Here is a 25294-nt window from a genome sequence, read left to right as displayed (position 1 = left end):
CTGCAAAATTTTACAGGCGAGCAAGAATTCATATATAAAACAGTAGCTCTTTCGTATTGTACATAACCATTTTACCAGTAGGTATAGTGAAAACATGCGTATAGTATTTAGTTTTAGGATAATAAATTACTTATTTACTAATTTTTAATTTTGGTTCTTTATTAATACAATAGTAGGTATTACTATCTTGTAAGTTGTTGGCTCGTACCAAAAAAACATATCTATTGTGATCTCACGTCGCCGATGAACTTTCTATGCTACATATACAGTAATAATTATCAATTTAATATAAAACTTGTCTTTCGGTAAAGCGCTTACACAGATACAAGGCAGGCATAACATTAGACGTCTCGATTAGCAACTTACTTCGCTTCGAAAACTGACTAAGGTTCATTAAAGCGAGCATTTTCACCAGAGGCTCGCTTTACTAATACATTAGATCACCTAACATAGTACATAAATGCACGGCGGTTTATAGCTAAGTCCTATGGTAACTCGCGGCGAACGATTGCTCATAATATGTATTACTTTTTTGATGAGTTTCCGGTAACTATCACATTTATTACATGAGACCACGCACTGATTTGAATCGTTTCTCTTACTCGACGCCTGGAAGTTGCGAGTGTGTACCTTTGACAATTTCACTCAGCTAATTGTTAGTTTTGTCTTACACTAATGTCTTCCTTTACATTTGGCCCTTTTAGCGTTAAAGGAATAAATACAAATAAATTCGCTTACTTTATAGAGTACGTACGTATTTGTCACAGTAACCTAGCTCATCTAGCCGTATCTCGACAACGAAATGAGTTAAAACATTAGTTGATAACAATTTATTCCAATTAAAACGATTTAACAAATTTATTAAGCATAATTCTTATACTGCATTAAGAGAAAGTGAATATGAAATGTTAAATTAACTGCAGACGTGTTTATGAAATAGAAGTACTGAAAACGAACAATTATTCGGATACTCGATACGACGGCGTGTTACCGAATGATAAAAAACGTATAAGAGTATTGAAAGGCCTTTATCTGTCGTAGTTAAGGTAATTATTACATAAAACATTTTTATTACTTAAGGCAGTGAAACACCCAACTTAAATTCAAGGATAGTTGGGGACGAGATTACCTAGCTAATATTAGTATTAACTAGTACATACCACTAGACATTTTCACATACGACCTCTACATAACGGCCGCTTTATATATTACAATATTTACACGTCTTAAACACGTAGGCGTGACGCAGTTACGAGGGTATCACAAACACTAAAGCAGGACGCACTCTGCAACTCTAATACCACTCAGTCATCGAAAGTCCATCGGCTTATTGTATCCTAACACCCCAATTACAAATGACGGAACAAAATATTCATACATCTATATAATAACAATATAAATATCTTTATGAATCAATTATTTAAAATGAGAAAGCTACATAGAAGAATCTAACACTCCGAAATAATGATTAACCAGTTATACATTACGAAACATGCACTTCTTCGGACAGTTTATAAATAAAACGAATTACGAATAAGGTCTTAACAAGTCTATTTTAATAATATCATGTAATCAGATTTGCAATTTCACAATCAGTTTGATGTTACTATTATTATAATATAAAATAAATTGGCGGCATCATTATTTTAGATCATATTTATCTGACTATAAAGAAATTGCAACTCTACATAAATAATAAAATATCTACACTATTCGAAAACAATTCTTAAATAATAAAAACGTAACAATATATTTGTAAGATCTAACTGATTACACTGGGGGATATAATTTCTACTATAAAATATAACACGGGTAAAAAACGAACAATAGAACTTACAAATTGTTCACCAATTCAGTGAACAATAACAATCTAAATATGTTCAAAATAATAATTTATATTTCATTATAGATTCAAATGAAAATCGAGCTGCAATTAAAGGACTAAATAAATCCTTATTGTGCACAATATTCACTTTTTATGTTACATTTACTTACATACCAATATCAGAATTAAGAGTATTAAACAAATTTGAAACGGTAATACTCGTTAAGAAACTAGTCACAAGAAACGCACAAAATATCGCTGAATACACGATAGCAAATTGTTCATAAAAAAATCGTCTTTTCTTTACAAAATTGGTACCTACAATCACCGCTAGTCAAAATGAATCATGCGATCATCATTCATAAAGAATTAAGTCACAAGACATGCATAACTTTAATGAATCGTTAGACTTTAATGAACAACATTTTTTCTTCGATAGTTATAACAAACTTCTGCAGATTTAAATTCTTTTTCAACACAGCATATCTGTTAAATAATCAACTTTCCTATGCAATCACACAGTTCTAATAATAAACCTCATTCATATTTGTTATCACAGAAAATTATGTATTTACAATTTTGCCGTACTTAAGTTTTGTACGTAACCTATAGCATGCCTCGCAACAATGTTTATAGATGGATTGACGATTTGCTCTCGAACATTAATTATTGCCTTAAAGAGTTGACATTATATTCCATAAAAAGAGACTAAAGATACAAAAAAAAGTTTAGATTTTTGATAAGCCTTTGATTTAGTTAATTATTATAGAGGTTAAAATCTGAGTGTAGAGTCATTTCTGTACATTAAATAAAATAACTTTGTTTTAACATTTTTGTATCATGTCTGGTATCATGTTCGAGATATAAAATCGTATCTTCGTGAATTTGACGATGAGTCGACTATACCAAGGATAAAGTTACAATAATTAGCGTTTTAAAACAGTAAACGCATCAGAATTGGTTTACACTTTAGCTGTACAGTGTGATGGAATATAAATTATTAATATTATGTATCTGTAATGTAACCGTTGGAAAGTTGTAAACCAATTCCTGTAAGAGTCACCGGCGGCGTCGATTTTGTGCCTGGTCATCATTTACTTAGAAAATTCTATTTATATCGTATAGGGTATTAAAATTCAAAATGCTGTTAATATTAAATGTAAAGCTGTTCGAGCTAATTAATTAAAATTATGTGACATTATATTAATAATGGAATCCTGAATTACAAATTTAATTTAATCACAGTGAACACTATGGGATTAGGATTTTATCTTTTTTTTTTTAAATTATTATTAATAAACTACAATTTAAATCGATTCTGAAGATATTTTGATTTCGTTAAGGTATATTTACTGCTGATATACTATTAAACTTCTCAAAATTTAAACAGTTTTAATACACTTGGTCTATGGATGATTAATTGTTTTCTAAACAATATTAAGTACTCTCCTTAACCAGGCGACAAAATCTATAGAAACATTATCATTAATCCAGTCAACGGGAATCTTGTCACATTTGGTTCGGTTCGTTCGATGTGCGCGGCGTCAAACTTTTAATATTAATTATTTTTCTGACTGCAGGTATAAGTTATGCGGTACCGTTTTAGATTAATTTATTTAAAAAAAAAAATCACTACATCCGACCAGCATCACCAAATGTAACAAAACACTAGATAGTCTATTGACCGGCCTACACACGATTTAACAATTTAAGTATTATGCAGAATATTTCTTCAAAATTTACATACAATTCATGTTAATTAATTAATTGTATTTAAATTTAAATAACATAGATATAAAGCACTTGGGGGAAGGACAGCAAATTCAATAAAAAATGTTTATTTATTTATTTAGTATATATTAACTAAGTAAAAATTATTCGCTATGTAAATATTTTATACATTTCTAGAATTAAGTTATTTCGACAATGAAATGCTAGATTTTTCCCGCGTCTAACTTGAACATGAATCGGACTCGACGGCCGGGCGCGGCGCGGCGGCGGCTCGGCTGCGCGCGGGCGGCGGCCGCTTCAGCAGGCGATATATAATGTAGACTTTATGAAGTGCAAATTTAATATAGAAAGTTTACTTTTACGATACAGACTAATAATTTCATTTTATGTAAAAATCCTAGCGCAAACGAGTTGCGTGGCACTGTTTCATATTCGAATACCTTAACCGTAATATAAATCAAAGAGTAAAATTTTAGCGAATTAAAAATTAAATTTTCCAAAACTTTGTAAATTCTAGAATTCGAACACTTGCAAGCCGCGGAGGGCCGATCTCGGCGGCGCGTCCGCGGTCGCGAGCGGCGAAAGTCGTCCTTTTGACCAGACACACGCGGGCGCGAGAGGCACGAGAGGCACGAGTGCGCGCGTCAGAAAGTGTACGCGTGCGCGGCGGCGGCGGCGGGCGGCGCGCGCACGTCCCGCTGGGAGCGCGCGCGGCGGCGCCGCTAGCACCAGTCGTCCTCGTCGGAGTCAGAGTGGCGCGCGCGCGGCTTGTACCCGTTGGGCAGCCGCGGCGCCGCGGCAGGCGACGGCAGCGCGCGCGCTCCCCCGCCGCCGCGCCCCAGCGCTAGCGCCGCCTCGTAGCTCAACGGCGCCTCGTACGAGCGCCCGCCGCGGTCCGACTCGTAGCCCCATCCGCGCCTGCCGAACTCACGTCCTCTTTCATTGAGACTTTGGGAGATACGAATAATAATTTAATATACGTAATTACTATAATAGACTGAATTTACCCTATACGCAAATCATATCGTATCGTATCTTTGTGACTCACCTTTCCCTAGATCTATAATCTCTGTGTATCAGTCTTTCAACTTCTCGACCGTACTCGTACTCGTCGTGTAGAGGCTCTAGTGGTTCTCGAGTTGTGTGCCTCAATGATAACTATAAAAAAAGGAAAACAATGACAAGCTGTGTTTTTTTTACTCTGAACAACAGCAAAATCTACAAGATTTCCAAATCTTGAATATTATAATTATACATAGCATTAAGTATAAATTCGTATGATTTATTTTTGTGTTACCCACATATCATATCAAAAATCGACCGTTCCAGCGGGGATCGAACCTGCATCTCCGACTTACCGTGTCGGTGCTTTAGCCAATTAAGCTATTCCTATTAATTCGATTAAGTGTTAAGTTGTCTATACTCACGTGCGAGGGGCTGTGGCTGATTCTGTTGAATGGTGGTTGCTGTTTAACATGTAACGTGGACGGCTTAGTAGGCGTCGGGGGGAGCTGTCGGCCGCGACCGCGCCTGCCTCCATCTCTCTCCCACGACCGCTCGCGCCACTCCCGCCATTCGCGCTCTCTTTCGCGTTCACGGTCTCCACCTATAGACGCCCAAACTAATCTTTGAATAATTTGAGCGTTCTAATGTCTGGCCAACTTCTTCACCATCGTCAGCCAGTGAAGCGGAACAATATAATATGACAAACATTCAAGATATGTATAATTAAATGAACGAAGTAAAGAAAGGTAAAATAAGATTATTAAAGAAAATTATGTAGCCAGGACGAACAGATGTGCAAACAATTTTCTTATGGATAGCGCCGCGGATTTTTGCAAGCTCCCCACATGTATTACATGCGCCACAGCTTTTATACGACATCGATTATATTTAGTTTTCGAACAAATGAAATCTCAAATGAGCAAAGGGCCTCTAGATTTTGCTGATTAATTTGAAATAAAAATATAACAATTTAGACCCTTTGCTTTACAATAATCATGGTTAAATTTTATAGTAACGGGATTTTAATTTCGGGATCGGATTTTAAATATATTCTTGTAACAATAGTCATAGTGAAGGATTTCATTTCGATATATGTATTTTCGGGGTATGTGGATGTGCCTTCTTGCAAAGTTTATATGACTGAATTGTGATAGGCCATGACAAACCTTAGATTATTAAGAGCCACGTCTGAAAATAATAGTTGTGTTCGAAAAAGCAGTGTCGTCCTTACTTTCAGTAGTGTCTCTAAGATTGATATCGGTTGCATCAAGCAAACTGGTATATTGTAAGGTGTGGTGTCGTGGTCCGGTGTGTGTGGCGAGTGGATCTCACCGTAGGTGTGGTGTGGCGGGCTGGGCGATCGCGAGGGCTGGCTCAGGCTGGTCGTGGGATACGGCGCCCTCCACTCCTTCCCTGCTGTCAGGAATACCTTCATGTACCTTCCACCACGCTTTACCCTATGCCCGTCGGATTACCGACCTAATTTCTTAACTCACAAAGGTGACTCTAAAAGTTTTGAATGTCTTGAAGTTTTGAAAGGGAGTGGATGTTGGATAAATCGGGATTGGATTGGCGCTCTATTTGGAGCAGTTGTGTGTCCGGATGCTATATAGTTTTAAGGACACAAAATTTGTACAGTCTAATGTACAGGAATTTAGATTAATTTGAGTATACACAAAAAAATTTAGTCAAATTAAAAATATAGTCAAGCATTTGCATGCTGCATGATCAAATTGAGGATAATTTAGGGCATGCGCTCCAGGCGTTATACAAAATTTCAATCGAAGCATGGTGCAATCAAAGTTTGCACTTATATTATTTATTTTAGCATGCAGCAGGCAATACAATTTTGATAATTTATCAATTAAAAATTACAATTGTTTACATAAAGGCCAAATTAAATTTGATTTATATGTTTTACCATTTTGGGCTAAAAAAGTATCTCATTCATTCATTTTTAATAATTACCTTATTTCTAATTTATAAAACACAATATGGCCTGATCTACGGTATATAATAATAAATATAATAGTTTACGAATGAGATTTTATTTTATAGCTAAAATTAATCTACAAAATCGTACTTTACAAAACTGGCTTTATGAATAGTTGATAAGTCTAAGATAAACAATTTTTTTCTAACATACGAACTTATTTATATGTAGCACACAATGGCTTGCTCACTGAAAATCTTATGACTACATCTACGGAATATGAGTTTCTACAACTACATTAAAGCTAAGGTTCCCATCTTCTCAGAAAACTTTCAGAGTACCTTCATGAGAAGAAAAATGTTTGCAAAACTGTTTTAGTTCCATAATCTAAATCTAAATGGAATAAAATTGTATGCTTATGGATACAGTATGCGTGAAAACTATATGAAGATATATTGGAAGGCGAAAAAGTAGCTTACCAAAGGCTTAATTTTATGTGATGCTTATAAAAATAATTTTATCATTTTTGTTAATAGCAATAGCGTTAAGCCAATAGTATATCTGCTGATATAAAAATAAGAGAAAATAAAAGAAACGAAACTAAAATAATAATGAGAAGAGCAAATAAGGACAGTATGAAATATATGGTGAATTTATCAGCAGATTTACTTAAATGTGTCATTATAAAAGAACCTTACGCTATAAATATTAGCATTTTAGCTTACAGGATAAAACTAAAATAACCTACCATGTGGGTGGTAGTGGTGTGGCGCTCTATGCGTTCGACCATGTCTTTGATGCTCATGCTTAACTATCTCGACGACATTATTAACTGTGTCGGAGAAGCCAATTTCGTGATGATAGCCTCCGTAATTTCCTCTTCGTCTTGGACTCGGAGATCGTCTGGAAAACATTTATTAATTTTTTGTATATATGCTGGTGTTAGAAATAACGTACTTACGTAAAATAATGAAGATAGTCACTGCAACACAGGTTATTATTACACAGAAAAATCCTACTATTACTATTATCTAATATATAAAATTCTCGTGTCATGGTGTTAAACATTGAACTCCTCCGAAACGGCTCGACCGATTTTAATAAAATTTTGTGGGCATATCGGGTAGGTCTGAGAATCGGCCAACATCTATTTTTCATACCCCTAAGTTATAAGGGTGGGGGGGATTAAGCGGTTTAATAACATATATGGCAAAGAAACGTTTGCGGAGTCAGCTAGTAATTATATATTTTTTAGTTATATTAATAACATTTTACAATATAATGACAATTATTAACTGTAACAGATTCGAAATAGAAACGATCTTCACCCATCTGTTTAAGAATGAAAATTGTTTAATAATTAATTGAAATTAAAAAAATACTCAAGTAAATGCCTATAAAATAATTTTTAATAATAAACAGATGGGCGAACAACATGTTTAGTTCGGATTTTAGATTATAAGTTAAACTTTATAAATAAAGATATAGAAATACACAATAAGCATTATTCCGCAATTAAATATAAGAAAAAAACGTTTAGAAGATTGTAATAAGTAGATAATCTGTAGTTTTCTATAAATTTTCTAATAAAACGTGCAAATAGTTTATCATGATGCTATTACAATGTTAGTGTGTTAGTAGTTAAGTAAGTCGTTAGTAGATAAACGCTCAGATAGTTTGAACATACCGTTCATAACTACAATATCTTCTAGATCAATTTCTTCTTCTTCGATGACACTATAAAAATATAAACAAAAGACAAAATAGTAAAATAATGTTGCTCAAAACTATGTCTAGCAAATACTTACATTATCATTTTATGATAATATGTATTCGTACGAATATTAAAAAAAAAACAGAGCTATAAAAACAATAAATAAAATAAAATGTAAAAAAACAGGCGATGTGTACCGTTAAAATTAATGTTATTTATTTCTGTGGTATTTGATAACACACGGCTTCTAAAATAAATTTTCAAATTAGGGAATGGTATAAGCTTTATTCAATTAGAGATTTATTAAAAAAAATGTAGAAAGAAAGCTCCATTTTGATTGAATATAAATTTATTTTGAACATTCAAATCTGACTTTCTCACCTTAAACTAGATGATCTGCCATGGTGTCCATTTTGGTAAGCATGAGGAGGCTGTAACCTCGCCTCGTCTAATGATTCCATGGATGCATGGTGCGATCCCACATCTTGCAACTCCAGGACCTAAATAACACATCGCGCATTACTATTGGTTCTAATTAAACAAACTAAGGTATGTTCGCGGTTGAAGACTCTAATGCATTTACTGTCCCATATTTACAAAATGGTCTAAATAAATAAAATCGATGCACATCGAGTGTGCCTATCTATAGTTTGCAGTGCATGCAATTGTGCTTGTGCATTACGTATCTATTAAAACACATATATTACTTACCAGAATTAGATCTACTAGTCATAAAATTATTGATTAATATCATGCAACAATGTGTTTAGATATCCATGCATTTATGACATAGATTTAGAGTAATTTTGTTTATCAGTTTTAAGTATGAAAATGGTAGTATTGTTAAAGTGTACGTGTCTCGTTTGTGAAAGTGCTGTGTCTAATATTAGTTTAGTATAACCCCTAGGAGACAAATATACAAATATATCATTCACAATACATAATAATCGAAATCCTAATCAAAACTTAAACAATCATTCGTTATACAAACATCAATATTCTACAAATAATACTGCGTTATTACATTGAAAAAATTACCTAAACATCAACAACCTGTAAACGTTAAACCAAAAGTTTTTAACAGTACAACATAATCTATGTAAGGAGACGAGTAATGGGCCTATGCCCCTAAGTATATTTACCATACTTTAGACCTACATAAATAAGGATTTTTATTAAATTAAGCTACACGACGAAACGAGGAACATTATTGGTTACAATATCTTTATTAGGACAACACATCGAAACAGCGAGACTAACAATGTTACAACACCAACTATCTAGGGCACAGAAATATTTAATAAGTTACACCCATTTGCTGATAATACGGCAATTGAACAGTTCAACCCAGAACATTACAGTTTTATTTATGTTAGTTCAGATTAAAATTTATTGCCAATTTATATGTAAAGATCAATCTTTGATTCAAATCAAAATCATTTATTTCACAAATGCTTATGTAACGTTCAAAATAGCCACGTATTTATTAATAGGCTGAATTTTGACTAAGGCAATAATGATTGGGTCAATATGTTCACCAAGGGTATTCACCTTTTTATTGTTCCTGCAACAAAAGAAATAAAAGTTATTTTCATAATTTTAGGTATCATCATAGATTATTTTAAGTGTACTTGAATTTTGGATCCATGAATAGATTATAATGTATATATGTACTAGCAGTACCCGTGCGAATAATTCGAACTAAATAAGTAAAAAAATTACCGACCGTCAATCATGTTGACGTTGTTTCAAAATTAATGCAGTCATATATATAAGTTTAATAATTAATTAATTTTCAAACACAAAGCAATAATATTTTTTTAAATTGTGGATGCCGGTAGAGCAAGCTAATATCTATAAAATAATATATAATTTATGTGGAATAGTTTTGAGCTTTTTTATAAAAAGGGAGGCAAACATCTTAGCCTTAGCGTATTAATATATATGATTAGTGTGGTATGCGTAGCAACCAAGCTACATCATAACACAATTATTAAGATTGTTCATAAAACGTGTTGATCAATCAAAATAAGTAAAAGTTTAATAAAGATTGTCTTATTAATATTTTTATCTATAGTTATAATTATGCTACTTGTGCAATAACTTACTTGAAAGATCTTCTTGAGGAACGTTTAGCTAGGTTGGCTAAGCCGTGATCTTCAGGGTGGCCGTCAGCAGGTATTCCGGGAGTCTCGTGACTTAAAGAACCAGTACGCGAGCCCTGGCCCAGCCCGGCCGCCGCAGCATCCAGCAGGCAGTTAAAGAAGGACGCCTTCTGCACCACGCACCCCATATCACCCTACTCTTTCCAAAGCTCTTGCGCAATCTCATGTTACCATTTATCATTTTTACCGTTAAACCTTAATAATTTTATTTATTAAATTCACTAGAGTCTACATGAGTATGCGCAAACTTCCCATACATTACATATCCATGCTGGAGTTCGTTTATAGGTGTTCGTATTTTTGTTCGTGTCTTGTCAAGTGTAAGTTCCATGAACCATGGTTATGAAATCGAACATGGAATGTAATAGTAATGTCAGCGAAGATGAAGACGAAACCTAAAGCAAGACCTATCTTTGTCTTTTTTTGTTAAATGTTCATATTGACGGTGGTGAATGTTCTGTCAGTAAATAAAAAGACGTCGAAGAAATGTTGTGTTATTGCGAGGAGCTGTAAATGACAAAAGCATATTCGTATATTTTAGTGCAATTCAAGAAAATGTGCAAGAATTCGAAGCCAGAGGTATCTCGCCAATCAGCAATACTAATCCTTGGTTAATCGCCTCGGTAATAATTATCATTATTTGCTTTTAAATATATCGTCAATTTGTCATGCGCAACTTTTGTTACAAAATAATATCGTTACTTGTATTTAATTTGTTGTTGTATTGTGGAAAATAATAGCGTGACATGAAGCATTGACTTGTATTCGTATCACAATAAAATTATCACACATCAGGCTTCTAATATGGTACAAAGTTGAGCCAAAATGTTATCAAACCAAAGAGAAATAGTAATGAAAAAAAAGTAAAACTTGATTCAGTTTTAATATAAAATTAGAAAATATCATGCACATTTCCAAGGAGAATAATTATTTAAAATGTTGTATACTCTGTAAATAAATAAAATACAATAAATATAAAAATAGCGAACGATAATTTTCAAAGTAGACGGCGCTAGTGTGGAAAAAGACAAATCTACGTAAAGACACACTTCTAATTCTACAAGACAATTCCTAAGGATTCATAAACACAAACATATTCGCCAACATTCTATTAACAAATTTTGCAACTATAGGACAGGTCACAAACAATATTTTAATGTGGTTTACTAAACCTAACTTTTGGACAAATATGTGCTTTTAAAAATTATCACAATTTTGTCCACGCTACTAATGTGTGTTATTATCTAAAGCTAAATCTGTATTGAATACTAATTTTTCTATTTTTTACGAGTCTATGTTGTTAATGGGGGACCATCGTGTTTATTTCGGTCGCTATTTTTTGCGTTTATGATTTTGATTTAGATTGTAATATTATATTGTATCCAGAATAGTTTTTTCAAACACGATGCGGGATAATTTATGAAAGAACAAATGCATAAATAAATAATCTAAAATAGTGCAAGAAAAAGGTAGTCAAAGTTTCGTTCCTTAAAACATCAAATACTACCGGCTGATTGGCCGTAGGGCTATTCTCGCTGAATGCCTGAAAAGTAAACCACCAATGTAGTCGACTCATTATGAGTCGATTTCATCTAATGTGACGTTGTATTGTTGTAGTAAAGAGTTATTCAAAATTTAATTTGTTTCGAAGAGCACGTCACCTTTTATTTTTCTAGGTATATCTGATGGCTAATTTTATTCAAATGGTTGGTAACATACACAACAATACATCCACGTGACGGAAACACAACAATCTAGTTATAACTAGCTATTAAGTGTATTTTATAAATCTAAACATAAGGATGTTAAGGGTCCATCAACAAACACTACTTTTAAATCGTGTAGTTAATAAACTTAACGACAAAACGTTTACACTTGGTTCAAAATTACTAAAACTGTGCAGAAACAAACATCTCACTTTAGCCACTTACATTTACCCTGGCTTCAGTTGAACTACTCCTAAATAGTTAATACTTTGTATAGACATCTGAATAAGAAACCACGTGGAAGAAAAATTAAAACGATGAAAGTGCATAATTCTAGATATAAGATGACTTACCGGAACGCCCTCTGGTTTGTTCTTGCCAAACCTAGTCGATCTCCAACTCTCAAGGATTAGAAGTCCTGCGTAGATTTTTCCAACCGTTAATTTTCCTGCATTGAGAACATCTTTACGAGGCACCAGCAAATCTAGCATCTTCTTAGCTTGAAGTGGCCAAATGTGGGTTATCGTTTCCCTCAATTCTTCATCAGCTTGGTCCATTTCTTCAGCTAAAAACATAAACATTTTTAATCACGTAAACTTGATCTCCTATAATTGTGTTTACAGACAAACGAAAAAAGAACGACTTCAATTACACCGACAAGTAATACAACGTAGATCGACGAAAAAATAGTCAAGTAACTACGCGTTATCAAAGATTACTCAAAAAGTAGTTATCTGATCTCGATAAAATTTGAATGTGACCACATGATAAATATCAGCTTTTGATTAAATTAAAAATTATCAAAATCAGTACACCCAGTAAAAAGTAATGCGGATTTTCGAGAGTTTCCCTCGATTTCTCTGGGATCCCATCATCAAATCCTGGTTTCCTTATCAAGGTACCAAACTAGGGATATCTACTTTTCAACAAAAAAAGAATTACCAAAATCGGTACATCCAGTAATAAGTTGTATATAATAATGTGGTATAGTGTGGTAATATAATGTGGTATAATATAACGTAGGTCGACGAAAAAAGCGTCAAGTAAAAACGCATTATTAGATATAACTCAAAAAGTAGTTGTTAGATCTCAAATAAATTTAAATGGGACCAATTGACACATACCACATTTCGATTTTAAAAAAAATTGTCGAAATTGGTCCACCCGGTCAAATGTTCTGATGTAAAATACATTAAAAAAAAATACAGTCGAATTGAGAACCTCCTCCTTTTTTGGAAGTCGGTTAAAAATTTACTTGACTATAAATAAACTTGATATCCTATACTTACCAGATCTCATTTTGATGCTGAGGTTTTCCCTGATTAACGCAAATAGTGTTGTTGTGAAATTAACTTTTCCCTCTTCATCTAACGGCATATTCATTCTAATTAGTTTCTTGTATGCTAGTCTATTTGGACATTTGTTTCCAAAACCTAAAGGCGGATCCATATTTTTTAACATATCATACATTTCCGTGTAATGGATTTTCCCTCTGTAATATAATTTCGTACTAAGTACTTTTTCGTCTCTTTGAATTTATAAAAATAATTTTTTTATTGAATACTTACGTTGCGTTTGGATCATATTCAGCCCATATTCTAACAAATTCGTCTAAATGATGTGCTCCGAGAATGGACGAGTCTCTCGTTAAATAGTCAAAATTATCCATGATAACAGCAACGAATAAGTTTAACATCTGTATATATAAAATTTTAAACATGTAATAAATTATTAATATAATCGATATCATCCAAGTATCACAAAATACTTACGAGGAAAGAACAGAAAAAAATGAAAGAAACGAAATACGCATATGCAAGAGTGCTACCGCAGAATTCATTTGCGGGTTTGTCCGCTTCCCTGTCGCATTTGGCCGGCTTTAGACAAGCTAACATAATATTTGGCCATGATTCTCCCGTGGCACACCTTAAGAAAAACACATATATTTTAGTGTTATTAATAAATTAGATATATTTTGATTAACTGAGGAACTGAGGTAGGGTACAGCAGGAAATTTCCTGCTCAAAATATATGGAGTAACCCGAATGGGGAACTACCTCGACTTTACAGAAGATCACAGCTAAATAATACTGTTTTCAGGTAGTGTAGATGGGACCGGCAACGTGCTAGCGATGCTTCTGGTGTTGCAGACGTCTATAAGCTACGGTAATCGCTTACCATCAGGTGAGCTGTACGCTTGTTTGCCGATCTAGTTATATATATATATATTACCGGAAATGTATGTAATCCGCCATTGTATACAATTCCTAGGAAATGTATGTAATTCCTAAAATCGCACGAAAATGTGTAAAATAAATTATATTAGACACATTTCCTAAGAAATCTATATATTGTATAAATAGCAATCGGAAATGTAAATATTTCAGATATCAATGGGTATGCGGGGATAGCAGGGCGAGGGGAGGGTATTGTTTAGTCTGAGCAGGCGATCTCGCCAGCGCTGCGTCTAACTGTCAGTGTGTACGTACGTTGCTGTTGTTCAAAATGGCTACCGAATCACGCATCGCGCTTATGAAAGAGCGGTTTTATAGCATTTTAGCGTCATTAAGAACATTAACAAACGCTAAGATCACTGCTTATATTGAAGAAAAACGTTATAATGAGTTAACTGAAGAAGTTTCCATGGCAAAAATAACAACCAGAAAGACTTCTCGTTATTGTTGGTTATAGCGATATTGTGGTTGGCGAACGATGTGCTTACCATTGACCAGAAAAGTAAGCTTATTTTTCCTATTAAAGATACTACAAGCACTATTATTTACTACGCAAGTGATAGCGAGTTATTCGACATATTACACGAGGCACATATTCAAATTGGTCACGACGGAAGATGTCGTATGATGAAAGAGGTAGGGAGTCACTACAAAAACATAACACGTAAGGATATAGAAACTTATCTTCAACTTTGTGAACCCTGTTAACAAAAGCAAAAAAACATCAAAAAAGGAATTTTTGTAAAGCCTATTATATTGTCAGAATTTAATTCTAGATGCCAAGTGGATCTGATAGATTTTCAGTCCCAGTCCGACGATGATAACAAATTTATAATGGTGTATCAAGATCATTTCACAAAATTTGTTGTTTTAAAACAAAACGAGCTGAAGAAGTGGCTCACCCTTTATTGGACATATTTAATCTACTTGGTGCTCCTACAATACTTCAGTCTGATAACGGCAGAGAATTTTCCAAACAATTGAAATTTAAAAACATATTGGCCTACTTTAAAAATTATTCATGGTAAAGCCATTCGCAAATTCAAGGGGAGTGTGGAAAGAGCAAATCAGAATATTGAAAATATGATGACCACGTGGATGCAAAACAATAATAATTCACATTGGAGTGAGGGTTTGAGATTTGTGCAACTCATGAAAAACAGAGCTTTTCACGCTGGTATTAAGCAATCTCCTTATGAGGCACTTTTTGGGTGTAAAGTAAAAGTTGGTTTACAGTTACCCAATGATTTCACGCAAAATGTAGAAACCGAAGAAGATACGGAGAAAATTATACAGGACCTTACCAAAAAGGAAGAAGATCTCGAAGTCATTGCATATGAATTCTCTAAGGTGAACATGGAGGCAAGTCAAGTTTCTAACAACGATTCAGATCAACGCGAAACAAATACGCAACCTCGAGCTTGCACCCTCCAATGCAGGGTGTGTTCACAAGAAACTACAAGATCTCATACATGTAGAGAATGTGGATGTGCAATCCACGCTATTTGCGCTGTCGCTGAAGAATCATCCGATGAAGAATTTGGATCTAAAGTTTTGTTTACATTATGTTCAAAAAAATATAAAGTAAAAGATAATCGTCAAAGTTCTAAGAAAACCTACAACAACAGGCTGAAATAAAGCTGAAATCGAGTGAAAAGAAGTTTGCTCCTGTACCTATTGGCACTTCTGTACGAATTGCAGTTCCAGAGGTTGAGAGCGGACGTGGTGATGCCCGAAATATTATAGGTGTAGTTTTGGCTAAAACCGATGATGAGCTTTATCAAATTGGTACCAAGAACTCAGATTAATGTGTGTCCAAGAGTTCTTCTTAATGCAAAGGATGTACTGAGTACGGGGTTGGAACTACAGGCAGTTGCTAACCTACAATCCACTGGAACCGGCCAGGGATTTAAAAAGTGCCTTTGCAAGAAAAACTGTACTACAGCAAGATGTCTGTGCTAGAAAAATAAATTATTGTGTACTTCCAAGTACCATTCCGGCTTATCCTGCAAAAATAAATAGCCATATGGACTGACTCGTTTACATTTAATATAATATAATAATATAATAATTTTGACAATATTGTGACATTTATAATTACTTAAATAACAGTCTGATTGATTACTTACAAAACAAAAGTTTGACTTTATAAGAATAATATAAGTCGATTTTGTGAAAAATACATTTTAAAAGTTCTTAGATACTTGATTTTCGAAGCTATAATTAGTAAGATAATATGAAGATATGACTGTTGCCGTTATTGTCTCAACGAGAGCTTTAATAAAAAATATTATTTTCATTTTAACAACATGTTTTATTACAGAAAGCATTATTTTTATACATTTCTTAATACGATATTGGAATTATATACAATTCCTAGGAATTGTGCACATTTCCTAGGACATTTATGTATTAAGTAGTTTTTGAAATAATATTTTATACATTTCCTAAATAGCTTCGGAGTTATATAAATTTCCTAGGATTTGTATACAATTCCTAGATTTCATACATTTCCGGTAACATATATATATATAAATCTACCTATAACATTAGGTTTTCAGTTAGTGCCAAAAAACAAAAATAAGAAATGTTGTGTAAGAAACTTTACCTACCTAAATAACAACATTAATGCTTGAATAAAGCTGCGAAAGTTGTTGTGTCTGTTCATATCAGATTCTGCTGCTAATTCTATATTGCCAAACACCTGTTACAGAGAAATAATAACGAATAAATATTAATAATAAATATGTTTAACGTACATAAAACTTATATATATGTCCATGGATGTACAAATTATAAATAAAACTAGCGACCCGCCCCGGCTTCAAACGGTTGCCAAAACTATCAATGTTATATTATCTGCTATATTATGCATGTATTATACATATAAACCTTCCTCTGGAATCACTCTATTTACTCTAGCAAACCGTATCAAAATCCGTTGCATAGTTTTAAAGATCTAAGCATACAGACAGCGGGAAGCGACTTTGTTTTATACTATGTAATGATTCACAATACATCGAAGTCATATGCGCTGCTATAAAGAATAGCTGTTTGGTAAGAGATGACTAAAAAAAATAATTAATTTGAATATAGACCTGCATCCCTATAATGGCGTAGATGAAGAATAGCATCGCGATGAGAAGGCACACATAGGGTAAGGCTTTAAAACTCTGCACGAATGTCCAGAGAAGTATTCGTATGGTGTAACCCTGTCGAAGCAGCTTGATCAGTCGCGCGGCTCGAAACAGGCGAAGGAAACCTACGTTGAAAGTGTTTTCCTGAAAATTTATTAATATATATTATTATCTAAGCATATGAACGGAACACAAAGAAAAAATTGAAAGTTACACAATACATAATTAAAAAAAAAACACCACAACGATAAGTTAATAATTTCACGGTTGAAAGGCTATGGTAGAGAATAATTTGTTTTAAGCAAAAGTAATACAGATACTGTACCAAATATAGAATTTAATAATACAAATAAACTTTTGGTGTTTAAAATGCTACCTACTTTTCATGAACTTACCTACATCATATTTAATACTATAATTGTGAATATTCAAACTTTTCAAATATTTTACAGTGAAAACAAGGATTGGGTTAGGTAAAAATTTGTTACTATGGAAAACAATATATGTAAATTTTATGGTACGTAATGGCTTAAAAAGCGCTTTATCAAAATTTCACTATGTCCTCGTCTTTATTATACTTGTTATCAAAATTAATATAATATAAATTGTATAGATAAATAAATCTTCATTAAGTGAAATTAACAAAACCAATATAACAGCAAAAATACATAATAAAATAGCGTTACCAGCAAGACATAGAAAATATTAGCTAGAAAATCTTATTAACAGTAAAAAAAGAAAAGCTTGATTAAGCAATTTGTCTAAATAGCTTTTTATAACAATAGGACCACATGATTTGCTAATATACTGGAATTTCTATCGAATTTGAAAATGTCAGACATGATATTAAGAGTACAAAACTTTCAACGACACAATTAGTATTCTATTGCTAATGTACAAAGATGAACTATCACTCGAATAAGATAAACACAACTAAATTTTAAGTGCTAGCAGATACGGTCTAGTTTTCAAACACGTAGCATCAATTCCACAAAATTTCAAATCTAAAATCCAAAAACACACCTAGTACACGATTCCTATTTTAAAAGCTATAAAAACTTCTATAGATCAAAAATTTCAGTAACCTTCTAGCGCTACAAAACATTAGGTCGTTAATTAAAGTCTAAACCACCAAGAATTGTTTACAAAAACTTCTAAGTTTCCTAGCAATGAAAGAGATAGATCTTTACCTGCTGACAGGATATGTCAGCACAGTTTTCAGCAAGGTCGTTCTGTAATCATATACCTTGGCATTTATTAAGACACCAAAAATGAAGTACCATAGGATTTTGAAGAAGTTTTGACATTTGATGATGTACATAATTGCTAATGCGTTACAATTTTAGTCAGATTTATTCATATTATATACTTATAAGTATACTTACGCCAAATTCCATGATTAGGGCGTCAATAATACTTCCAATGACCGTTATAAAATCGAACGTATTCCAAGGGTCTTTGAAAAAGTTCTGAAATTTTAAGATACTGATTAAAATACTTATAGTAAATTAAAAAAGTAGTCTGTCCTAATATTTGTACGTTTATATGAAAAGATAATTCATAACTCATAGTAAGTAGTAAAATATGAAACAAAATCGTGTAACTAATATACAAATGTACGCTTTCCATACCTAGACGGCTTGCAATGGGAAAAAATAAGGATAGGAATTAGGAAATCTCTCTTTATCGTAACGATATCTAACAAAATACTACAATTCTTTGCATATATATCTAAAATTAATAATTAAGTGATATAAAATCTATGTATCAAAGATTATTGTCAATAAATAAGCGGCATATCATAAATTTTCTATAAAAATATATACTAATTTTAAATATATTCAAGTCAAAATTGAATATTGAAATAATATCTAATTAACAATGTTTTATTCAATGATGCGTAGCTTAACAAGATGAATATTGAAGTTTCTCAGAGAAACCATTATGCTTATGTTAATGATTCAAATGATTTGTTATGTACGTTATAAGCATATACATACATATAAAGAAAACTAAGTGAGAATCTTCAGTATCATATAGATCGAAATGGATGAAAACCAATATGTAACTGGTTGTTAATCCACAAATGTTAAAATTTAACTAAAATAATTATATTCAAAAATGTCTAGTTCTTACCGTACATCCGAAGGCAATTAACTTCAAAACGGTCTCGAGTAGAAAGAAGAACGTAAATACTATGTTCATGACTGTAAAGACGTCCATGAGTAGTGGCGGAGCCTCGTGAAACTAACACAAAACCAAGACCAATATTTTGAGAGGTGAGTTCAATTTTAAATTACACTTTAACGAAAACTTATATCATTTTGACTTCTATAACAAACCTATGTATATACAATTAGATGAAACAGAACTAAAATTTAGATTTCATAAAATGAAATACGTTTTTATACTCTAATCGCTATATTATAAGAAAATAATTCAGTCGTATTGTTTACTGAGTAGAAGTACGTGTTTCTGTGTCTGTTTTGGCATCTCCAGTAAGAGCCAGCATTTTGTGTGTTAAATTGTATTGTAAACGTTATTTTGTGAATAGTGCACGTGCTTCATGCAGAGGCAATTGTACATGCTGCAGGTAGTTACAGACAACAATTATTGCTCGTAACACTTAGAATGGTAGTACTACTTGGCAGTAGTCAATTTGTGCAACGTAATAAATAATTGATAATACTAACCCTTTTGATCCAGATGCCGAGGTTCAGCAGAAAAGCTATAAAAACCTTAACTTACCTAAAGATTTTTTTTTAAACAGGGCAAGCGTTAGTAGAGACAATTAATTTGAGTTTAGATTGGTCGTGTTTGTAGGCGTATGTGCCGCATGCAATAAAAGTTAGAGGCCATGCTAGACAAGTATAAGCAAAATAAACGTTAAACTGACGCGTCATATTAATCAGAGAGAAACCAGTAGGGAATATGTGGAAAAGGTTAATCAGTTTACTTGGCTATAAATAATCCCATAAAGTCATGAAAATATAAGAAACAATATGTTATTAGCAGAAAGAGTACATTTGTTATATTCGTCTTTGTCCTGTCTATTCATCCAACTTTTATAAGTGTATTAAGTTTCAGTTATAACTGTGTTCCTTGTGTACTTACTTTGACACCATAAGCGATGATTTTCAACACCGTTTCCACAGAAAACATTCCAGTAAACCCCATATTTGAATACTTGAGGATATCCGCGTAGAGGTCATTTTGATTATAGTACTGCCATTATGTGATGACGTGTCGGATAAACCCATGGCAATGAAAATATTTATTTGTTATTTGATGCGTACTACTGATTCCGAAATAAGTAACTTTTAGTATGAACAGTTATGTACGGAATGCATCGGTATGAGGTTGTTAATAGTTTAAACACAGATTAGATTTAAAAATAAAAAATTTACTTAAAGTTTGTAAGAAACAAGAGAGAAAAATAATATTATATATGCGGTAAGGTAATATATTTATTTCTACTTTCTACTCAACAAAAAAATGTATATAACGGATAAAATAGGAATAAAATAAGAAGTGGCAGAAGTTTAATAAGTGAAATAAAAAAAATCGGAGTTTTAAGATTGTGGAATCGATGACCATTTTTAATTATTATTATATTTTACACGTTTTCTTACACCCGTAATTCTTGTTATAAAAGATACGTTTACGTGAAGCAGTTGGAAGCCACCATTAATTCTGCTCGGCAGATGGCCTTTCTACAAATCATGCAGATTTCTCACACATAAGATAAGAATATGATTTTGTTAGAATCATGCAACACGAACAACATGAACGGCGTCATGCCAGACCTAATCCCAGAGATATGTGCATTCACAAGCACAGACATTAAATAAACGTGATACTTTTGTGTCGAACATGTGCAGGAAGGGTAGGCGTATCGTGCAAGACACTTATACATAAATATTAATGAATAGCAAGCAGGGAAAAGGGATACACAACATAAAACACAAATAAAGAACGAAAATTTTGTTCACGTTACACTTGACGGTATAGGCTCAGGTTCAAAAACGGCGCATTCCATTGCTGTGTACACTGACGCCGATATAATTATATAAAATTGTGTATAGTGTTTGTGTATACTGTGTGAGTATGCCTTGGCAGTACTAGTTAAAGCCAATTAAAGACACGTACTTATATAATATCATACAATATAATATTTTAACAACTGTAATTTTACCTGCACACATATAATTGCGGTTGCCATTTAAAACTGTGTAGCTTCGGGAAACAGTACAGGTTTTGGGAATACAATGTTACTTAACACAAAACTTACTTTAATTGGGTAAGTGCATGACACTGGGAACCGCTAATCTAAATCGTTATATGTGCTGCGTGGATTAACTTTAACTGTTTTATTTACTACAATTTAATAGTGATCTTTTTCTACTTTGCACATTTACGGTGCCTCATTTGTTTAGTTGTAGCGTTTCAAATTATCATTATAGACTGTTTCAATTTATATTTGTTCACAATATTATGTAACGTTTGTAAATGAACCGAAATTTTAAATGACAAGGTTTTGATACATACCTTCATCATAAGCAACAATGTATTTAGCACAATAAGCGCCATGATGAAGTACTCAAAGGGCGTCGAGACTACTATTCTCCAAACTTTGTACTTAAGGCTTCCCCTTTTACTAGGCATATACCTCTCTAGAGGTCGCGCTTCTATCGTGAAGTCTATACACGATTTCTAGAAGACAGAAACGACATTGTTTAACTATAAAATTCCAAGCTATTATCAGTTTGTTTTTAACGAAACTATGTTACCTGATTCTTATCAATTTCACCATCTTGTAACTCAGCTTCACCCTGCTCTTGAAATGTAATAATAATTAAAGCTACGAATATGTTAACAAAGAAGAAAGGAAACACCACGAAGTAAACTATATAAAATATAGACATTTCTATTCGAAAATTTTGTATCGGCCCCCTATCTTCGTACGTGGCGGCCATTGAGTTTTGTAACACTCTGAAAGAAGATATTTTATATCAGATTATTTTTAACGAACATACCATTGACATAATAATAATTAGTTGTTTAATTTGTAATGTTACACAGAATACAGACAATATACTATTGTGTTATTAAGTAAACAAAATATCGATATTTTATTTTTCGAATCCACAACACTTTCCAGAGTTACATTAAATATTAATATGCGCTTGTACTATTACATGAAATTCTAGACAAGTATTTTTTTTAATTCTTACTGTGGCCAGCCTTCTCCCGTCTGCACCGCGAAAAGTGTGAGCATGGCGGAAGCCACGTTGTCGTAGTGGAAAGACTGAGTCGTCCACTGTCGTTTGTTCACTCGCGGTAATAGACTGTTTGGTTCGTAAATGAAATATGATCCTCTGTGGAAGTTAACAAAATAATTAATACCGCAAACTATGAAACTTAGCTCTTAAATCTAATGATTACTATTATAAGTTAGAGTCTTAATGCTTGTAATTATTGTTGTACAGCGTTAAAATTTTGTATTTAAAATATTTCAGAATGTTTTATTGATGTTCAAATAATGTATTGAGTTTTCATTTTTTATATTAACAATATTGTTTTCTAAGTAACAGTTATTACATAAATTTACTTAGCTTACGTTATTTATACTTATATAGCTTACGTTACTAACAATATTGCCATTGAACTTTTGATGTCCATAGTAATTAAAAAATACTAGTTCTTTTTTTTTTTTAAATAAGATAATACTTACTGGCAGTCTTCAAAAGTATTCTTACTGATATCGTTGCAGTAAAAAAATTTACCATTAAAAAGTTGAACTGCAATTACAGCGAATATGAATTGAAACAATATGTACACTATGAGAATGTTTATGACATTTTTTAAAGAGTTCACAACACAGTCAAACACTGCTTTTAACTTTGGAACACGTTTAATAGTTTTTAAAGGTCTGAGCACTCTTAACACTCGTAACGATTTTATTGTGGATAGATTCTGTCCCGCGCCTTTCTTTACACCTCTGAAAGAAAATATTACTGAATAAGACAACACATACATAAGAAGCTATTTTTATTACTTCATTGTAAAAAAATATAAATTATAACTTATTGCGTAATTTTATAATAAAATCAGTTATAAAAGGCATTTAACCTTCCTATACCAGCATGAAAAAGTGTAACACGTATATGGCGCACGGTATATGGAATCAAAAAGATTAATGCCGTTATAATAGATTATTTAGTAAAATATCATCATTATATGATGATTGAATATAGATAAGAATTTGTCAAAGTGTATCAAACAGAAGATTACAGAAAATATTTACTTTTAGTACCAGCTAAGTCATTACAACTTGGAAAAAATTACAGACACCTTAGTAGCTATAGAAACTTAATACACTTCTTTTTGTATAAAAGTAAAAAAAAAACTTCTTAAATTTTAAAAGAACATATATAGAACTAAGATAAAAATATTAAAACTTTTCAGATGACTCAACTGAGTAAACAGAACGTGTCATAATAGCATGATCAATACAATTTTTATATACATTTTTTTGCAATTATAATGAGATTTACATCTTATAGAAGTGAAGAATAGAAACGCTATCTTTTGTTGTTATTTGATGTTATCTCAGGGCCACAAAATTTGCAAATGTTATGAATTGTATGCTATATCAATCAGGGAAGGCAAGTTTTCTTATGTATTCTTCACCCATTTTTAGGTTATATGATGCAACCTAAAAACACTTTAGGAAAATGTAACATAATATTCACGATCACGATTCGGCCTGTAACATCCCACTGTTAGGGAATAGGATTCTTTCTCCATATAGGAGAAGGGGTGGAGCTTAATCCAATTGCTAAATTCAATGCGGGTTGGCAGATAACATAATATTAGTTATTCATGAAAAATAGCGAATATTGAAAATACTCTAAAAAAATCTTACCAAATTTTGTGTCATGTATACCCGTGTCGGTCAAACAGACCAATCATAGTCGTAAATACTAATAATATAATTATGAAATATGAAGTTAGCCTATTATCATGAAGCTATCATAAGAACCATAGACCTAACGTTTTCCGTTTTTTTTGAAAATACGAAAATGTATGTCATCGGTCTAAGAGAGCAACGCGCGAGTGTTATATATATAGTTAACAACTTATTTATTTCACATAATATTAATTCACAAATAAAACCTTACAGAGTAGAAGTGTGTCATGTTTAAACGACAAATTCAGAATATATTCGTTTTAGGTATGATAATATAGCTATTTTACCCGATCTCAAAACCGAAGCTGACAAGGGCGCAAATGACGACCGCGGCGTCCATGATGTTCCAGAGATCGCGTAAGTACGCGCCCGGATGGAACAAGATGCCGAGATCGACAATCTTCAGCAGCATCTCCACAGTGAACACCCCCGTGAACGCGTAGTCGAAGTAATTTAACACTTTATTCCTGAGTAAAAGTTATTTTATTTTTATACAATTTCAAAACTACTTAAAATAATATTTCTTATAACCTTACTTAGTGGGGCGGTATTTATTTAAATATATAGAGAAATGAAATTTGAAGTGTACATTTATAATAAATAATTTAAAAGTAACAATTTAAAAAATATATTAAGAAGCTATTGTAGTATTGCTTATATTTAAAATAATTCACCTATTACTTTCCTCGACTACGGGGTCTTCTGCTGCTAACGCCACAGAACTCATACAAATTACTACCATGATAAAAAAATCAAAATATCTTAAATTTACAATCCAGTGTGCGCCTCGTCTAATGCTGTAACAAAAAATATTTTATCAGACACTCAAGTATTATGGTATTCTTATATTGGTACTTATAAAAAAATTTAC

At 32.6% G+C, this 25294-nt stretch overlaps 1 protein-coding gene across 1 annotated transcript in view; it reads right to left on the bottom strand.

Moving 5' to 3' along the window:
* Positions 1 to 4278: 4278 nt before the first annotated feature.
* LOC123665939 (voltage-dependent calcium channel type A subunit alpha-1) overlaps positions 4279 to 25294 on the bottom strand; it is a 37120-nt gene continuing 16104 nt past the window's right edge. Inside the window, exons 18-42 of the mRNA XM_045600166.1 lie at positions 25098 to 25220; positions 24711 to 24890; positions 23185 to 23451; positions 22685 to 22828; positions 22241 to 22442; positions 21999 to 22163; positions 20565 to 20675; positions 19587 to 19697; positions 18836 to 18919; positions 18641 to 18682; positions 17412 to 17594; positions 16926 to 17017; positions 13852 to 14005; positions 13648 to 13775; positions 13369 to 13571; positions 12433 to 12644; positions 11881 to 11916; positions 10317 to 10483; positions 9760 to 9772; positions 8590 to 8708; positions 7243 to 7397; positions 5894 to 5974; positions 4984 to 5177; positions 4605 to 4714; positions 4279 to 4504 (exon numbers count right to left, since the gene is read on the bottom strand). Of these exons, the coding sequence (XP_045456122.1) occupies positions 4279 to 4504; positions 4605 to 4714; positions 4984 to 5177; positions 5894 to 5974; positions 7243 to 7397; positions 8590 to 8708; positions 9760 to 9772; positions 10317 to 10483; positions 11881 to 11916; positions 12433 to 12644; positions 13369 to 13571; positions 13648 to 13775; positions 13852 to 14005; positions 16926 to 17017; positions 17412 to 17594; positions 18641 to 18682; positions 18836 to 18919; positions 19587 to 19697; positions 20565 to 20675; positions 21999 to 22163; positions 22241 to 22442; positions 22685 to 22828; positions 23185 to 23451; positions 24711 to 24890; positions 25098 to 25220 (3502 nt within the window). The remainder of the gene's footprint in view (positions 4505 to 4604; positions 4715 to 4983; positions 5178 to 5893; positions 5975 to 7242; positions 7398 to 8589; positions 8709 to 9759; positions 9773 to 10316; positions 10484 to 11880; positions 11917 to 12432; positions 12645 to 13368; positions 13572 to 13647; positions 13776 to 13851; positions 14006 to 16925; positions 17018 to 17411; positions 17595 to 18640; positions 18683 to 18835; positions 18920 to 19586; positions 19698 to 20564; positions 20676 to 21998; positions 22164 to 22240; positions 22443 to 22684; positions 22829 to 23184; positions 23452 to 24710; positions 24891 to 25097; positions 25221 to 25294) is intronic.

Source organism: Melitaea cinxia, chromosome 2 (genome assembly GCF_905220565.1).
Source record: "Melitaea cinxia chromosome 2, ilMelCinx1.1, whole genome shotgun sequence".
In the NCBI taxonomy this organism is placed as follows: Eukaryota; Metazoa; Arthropoda; class Insecta; order Lepidoptera; family Nymphalidae; genus Melitaea; species Melitaea cinxia.
The sequence above is the reverse complement of the archived record's forward strand: the minus strand, read 5'-3'. Positions and strand labels throughout refer to the sequence as shown.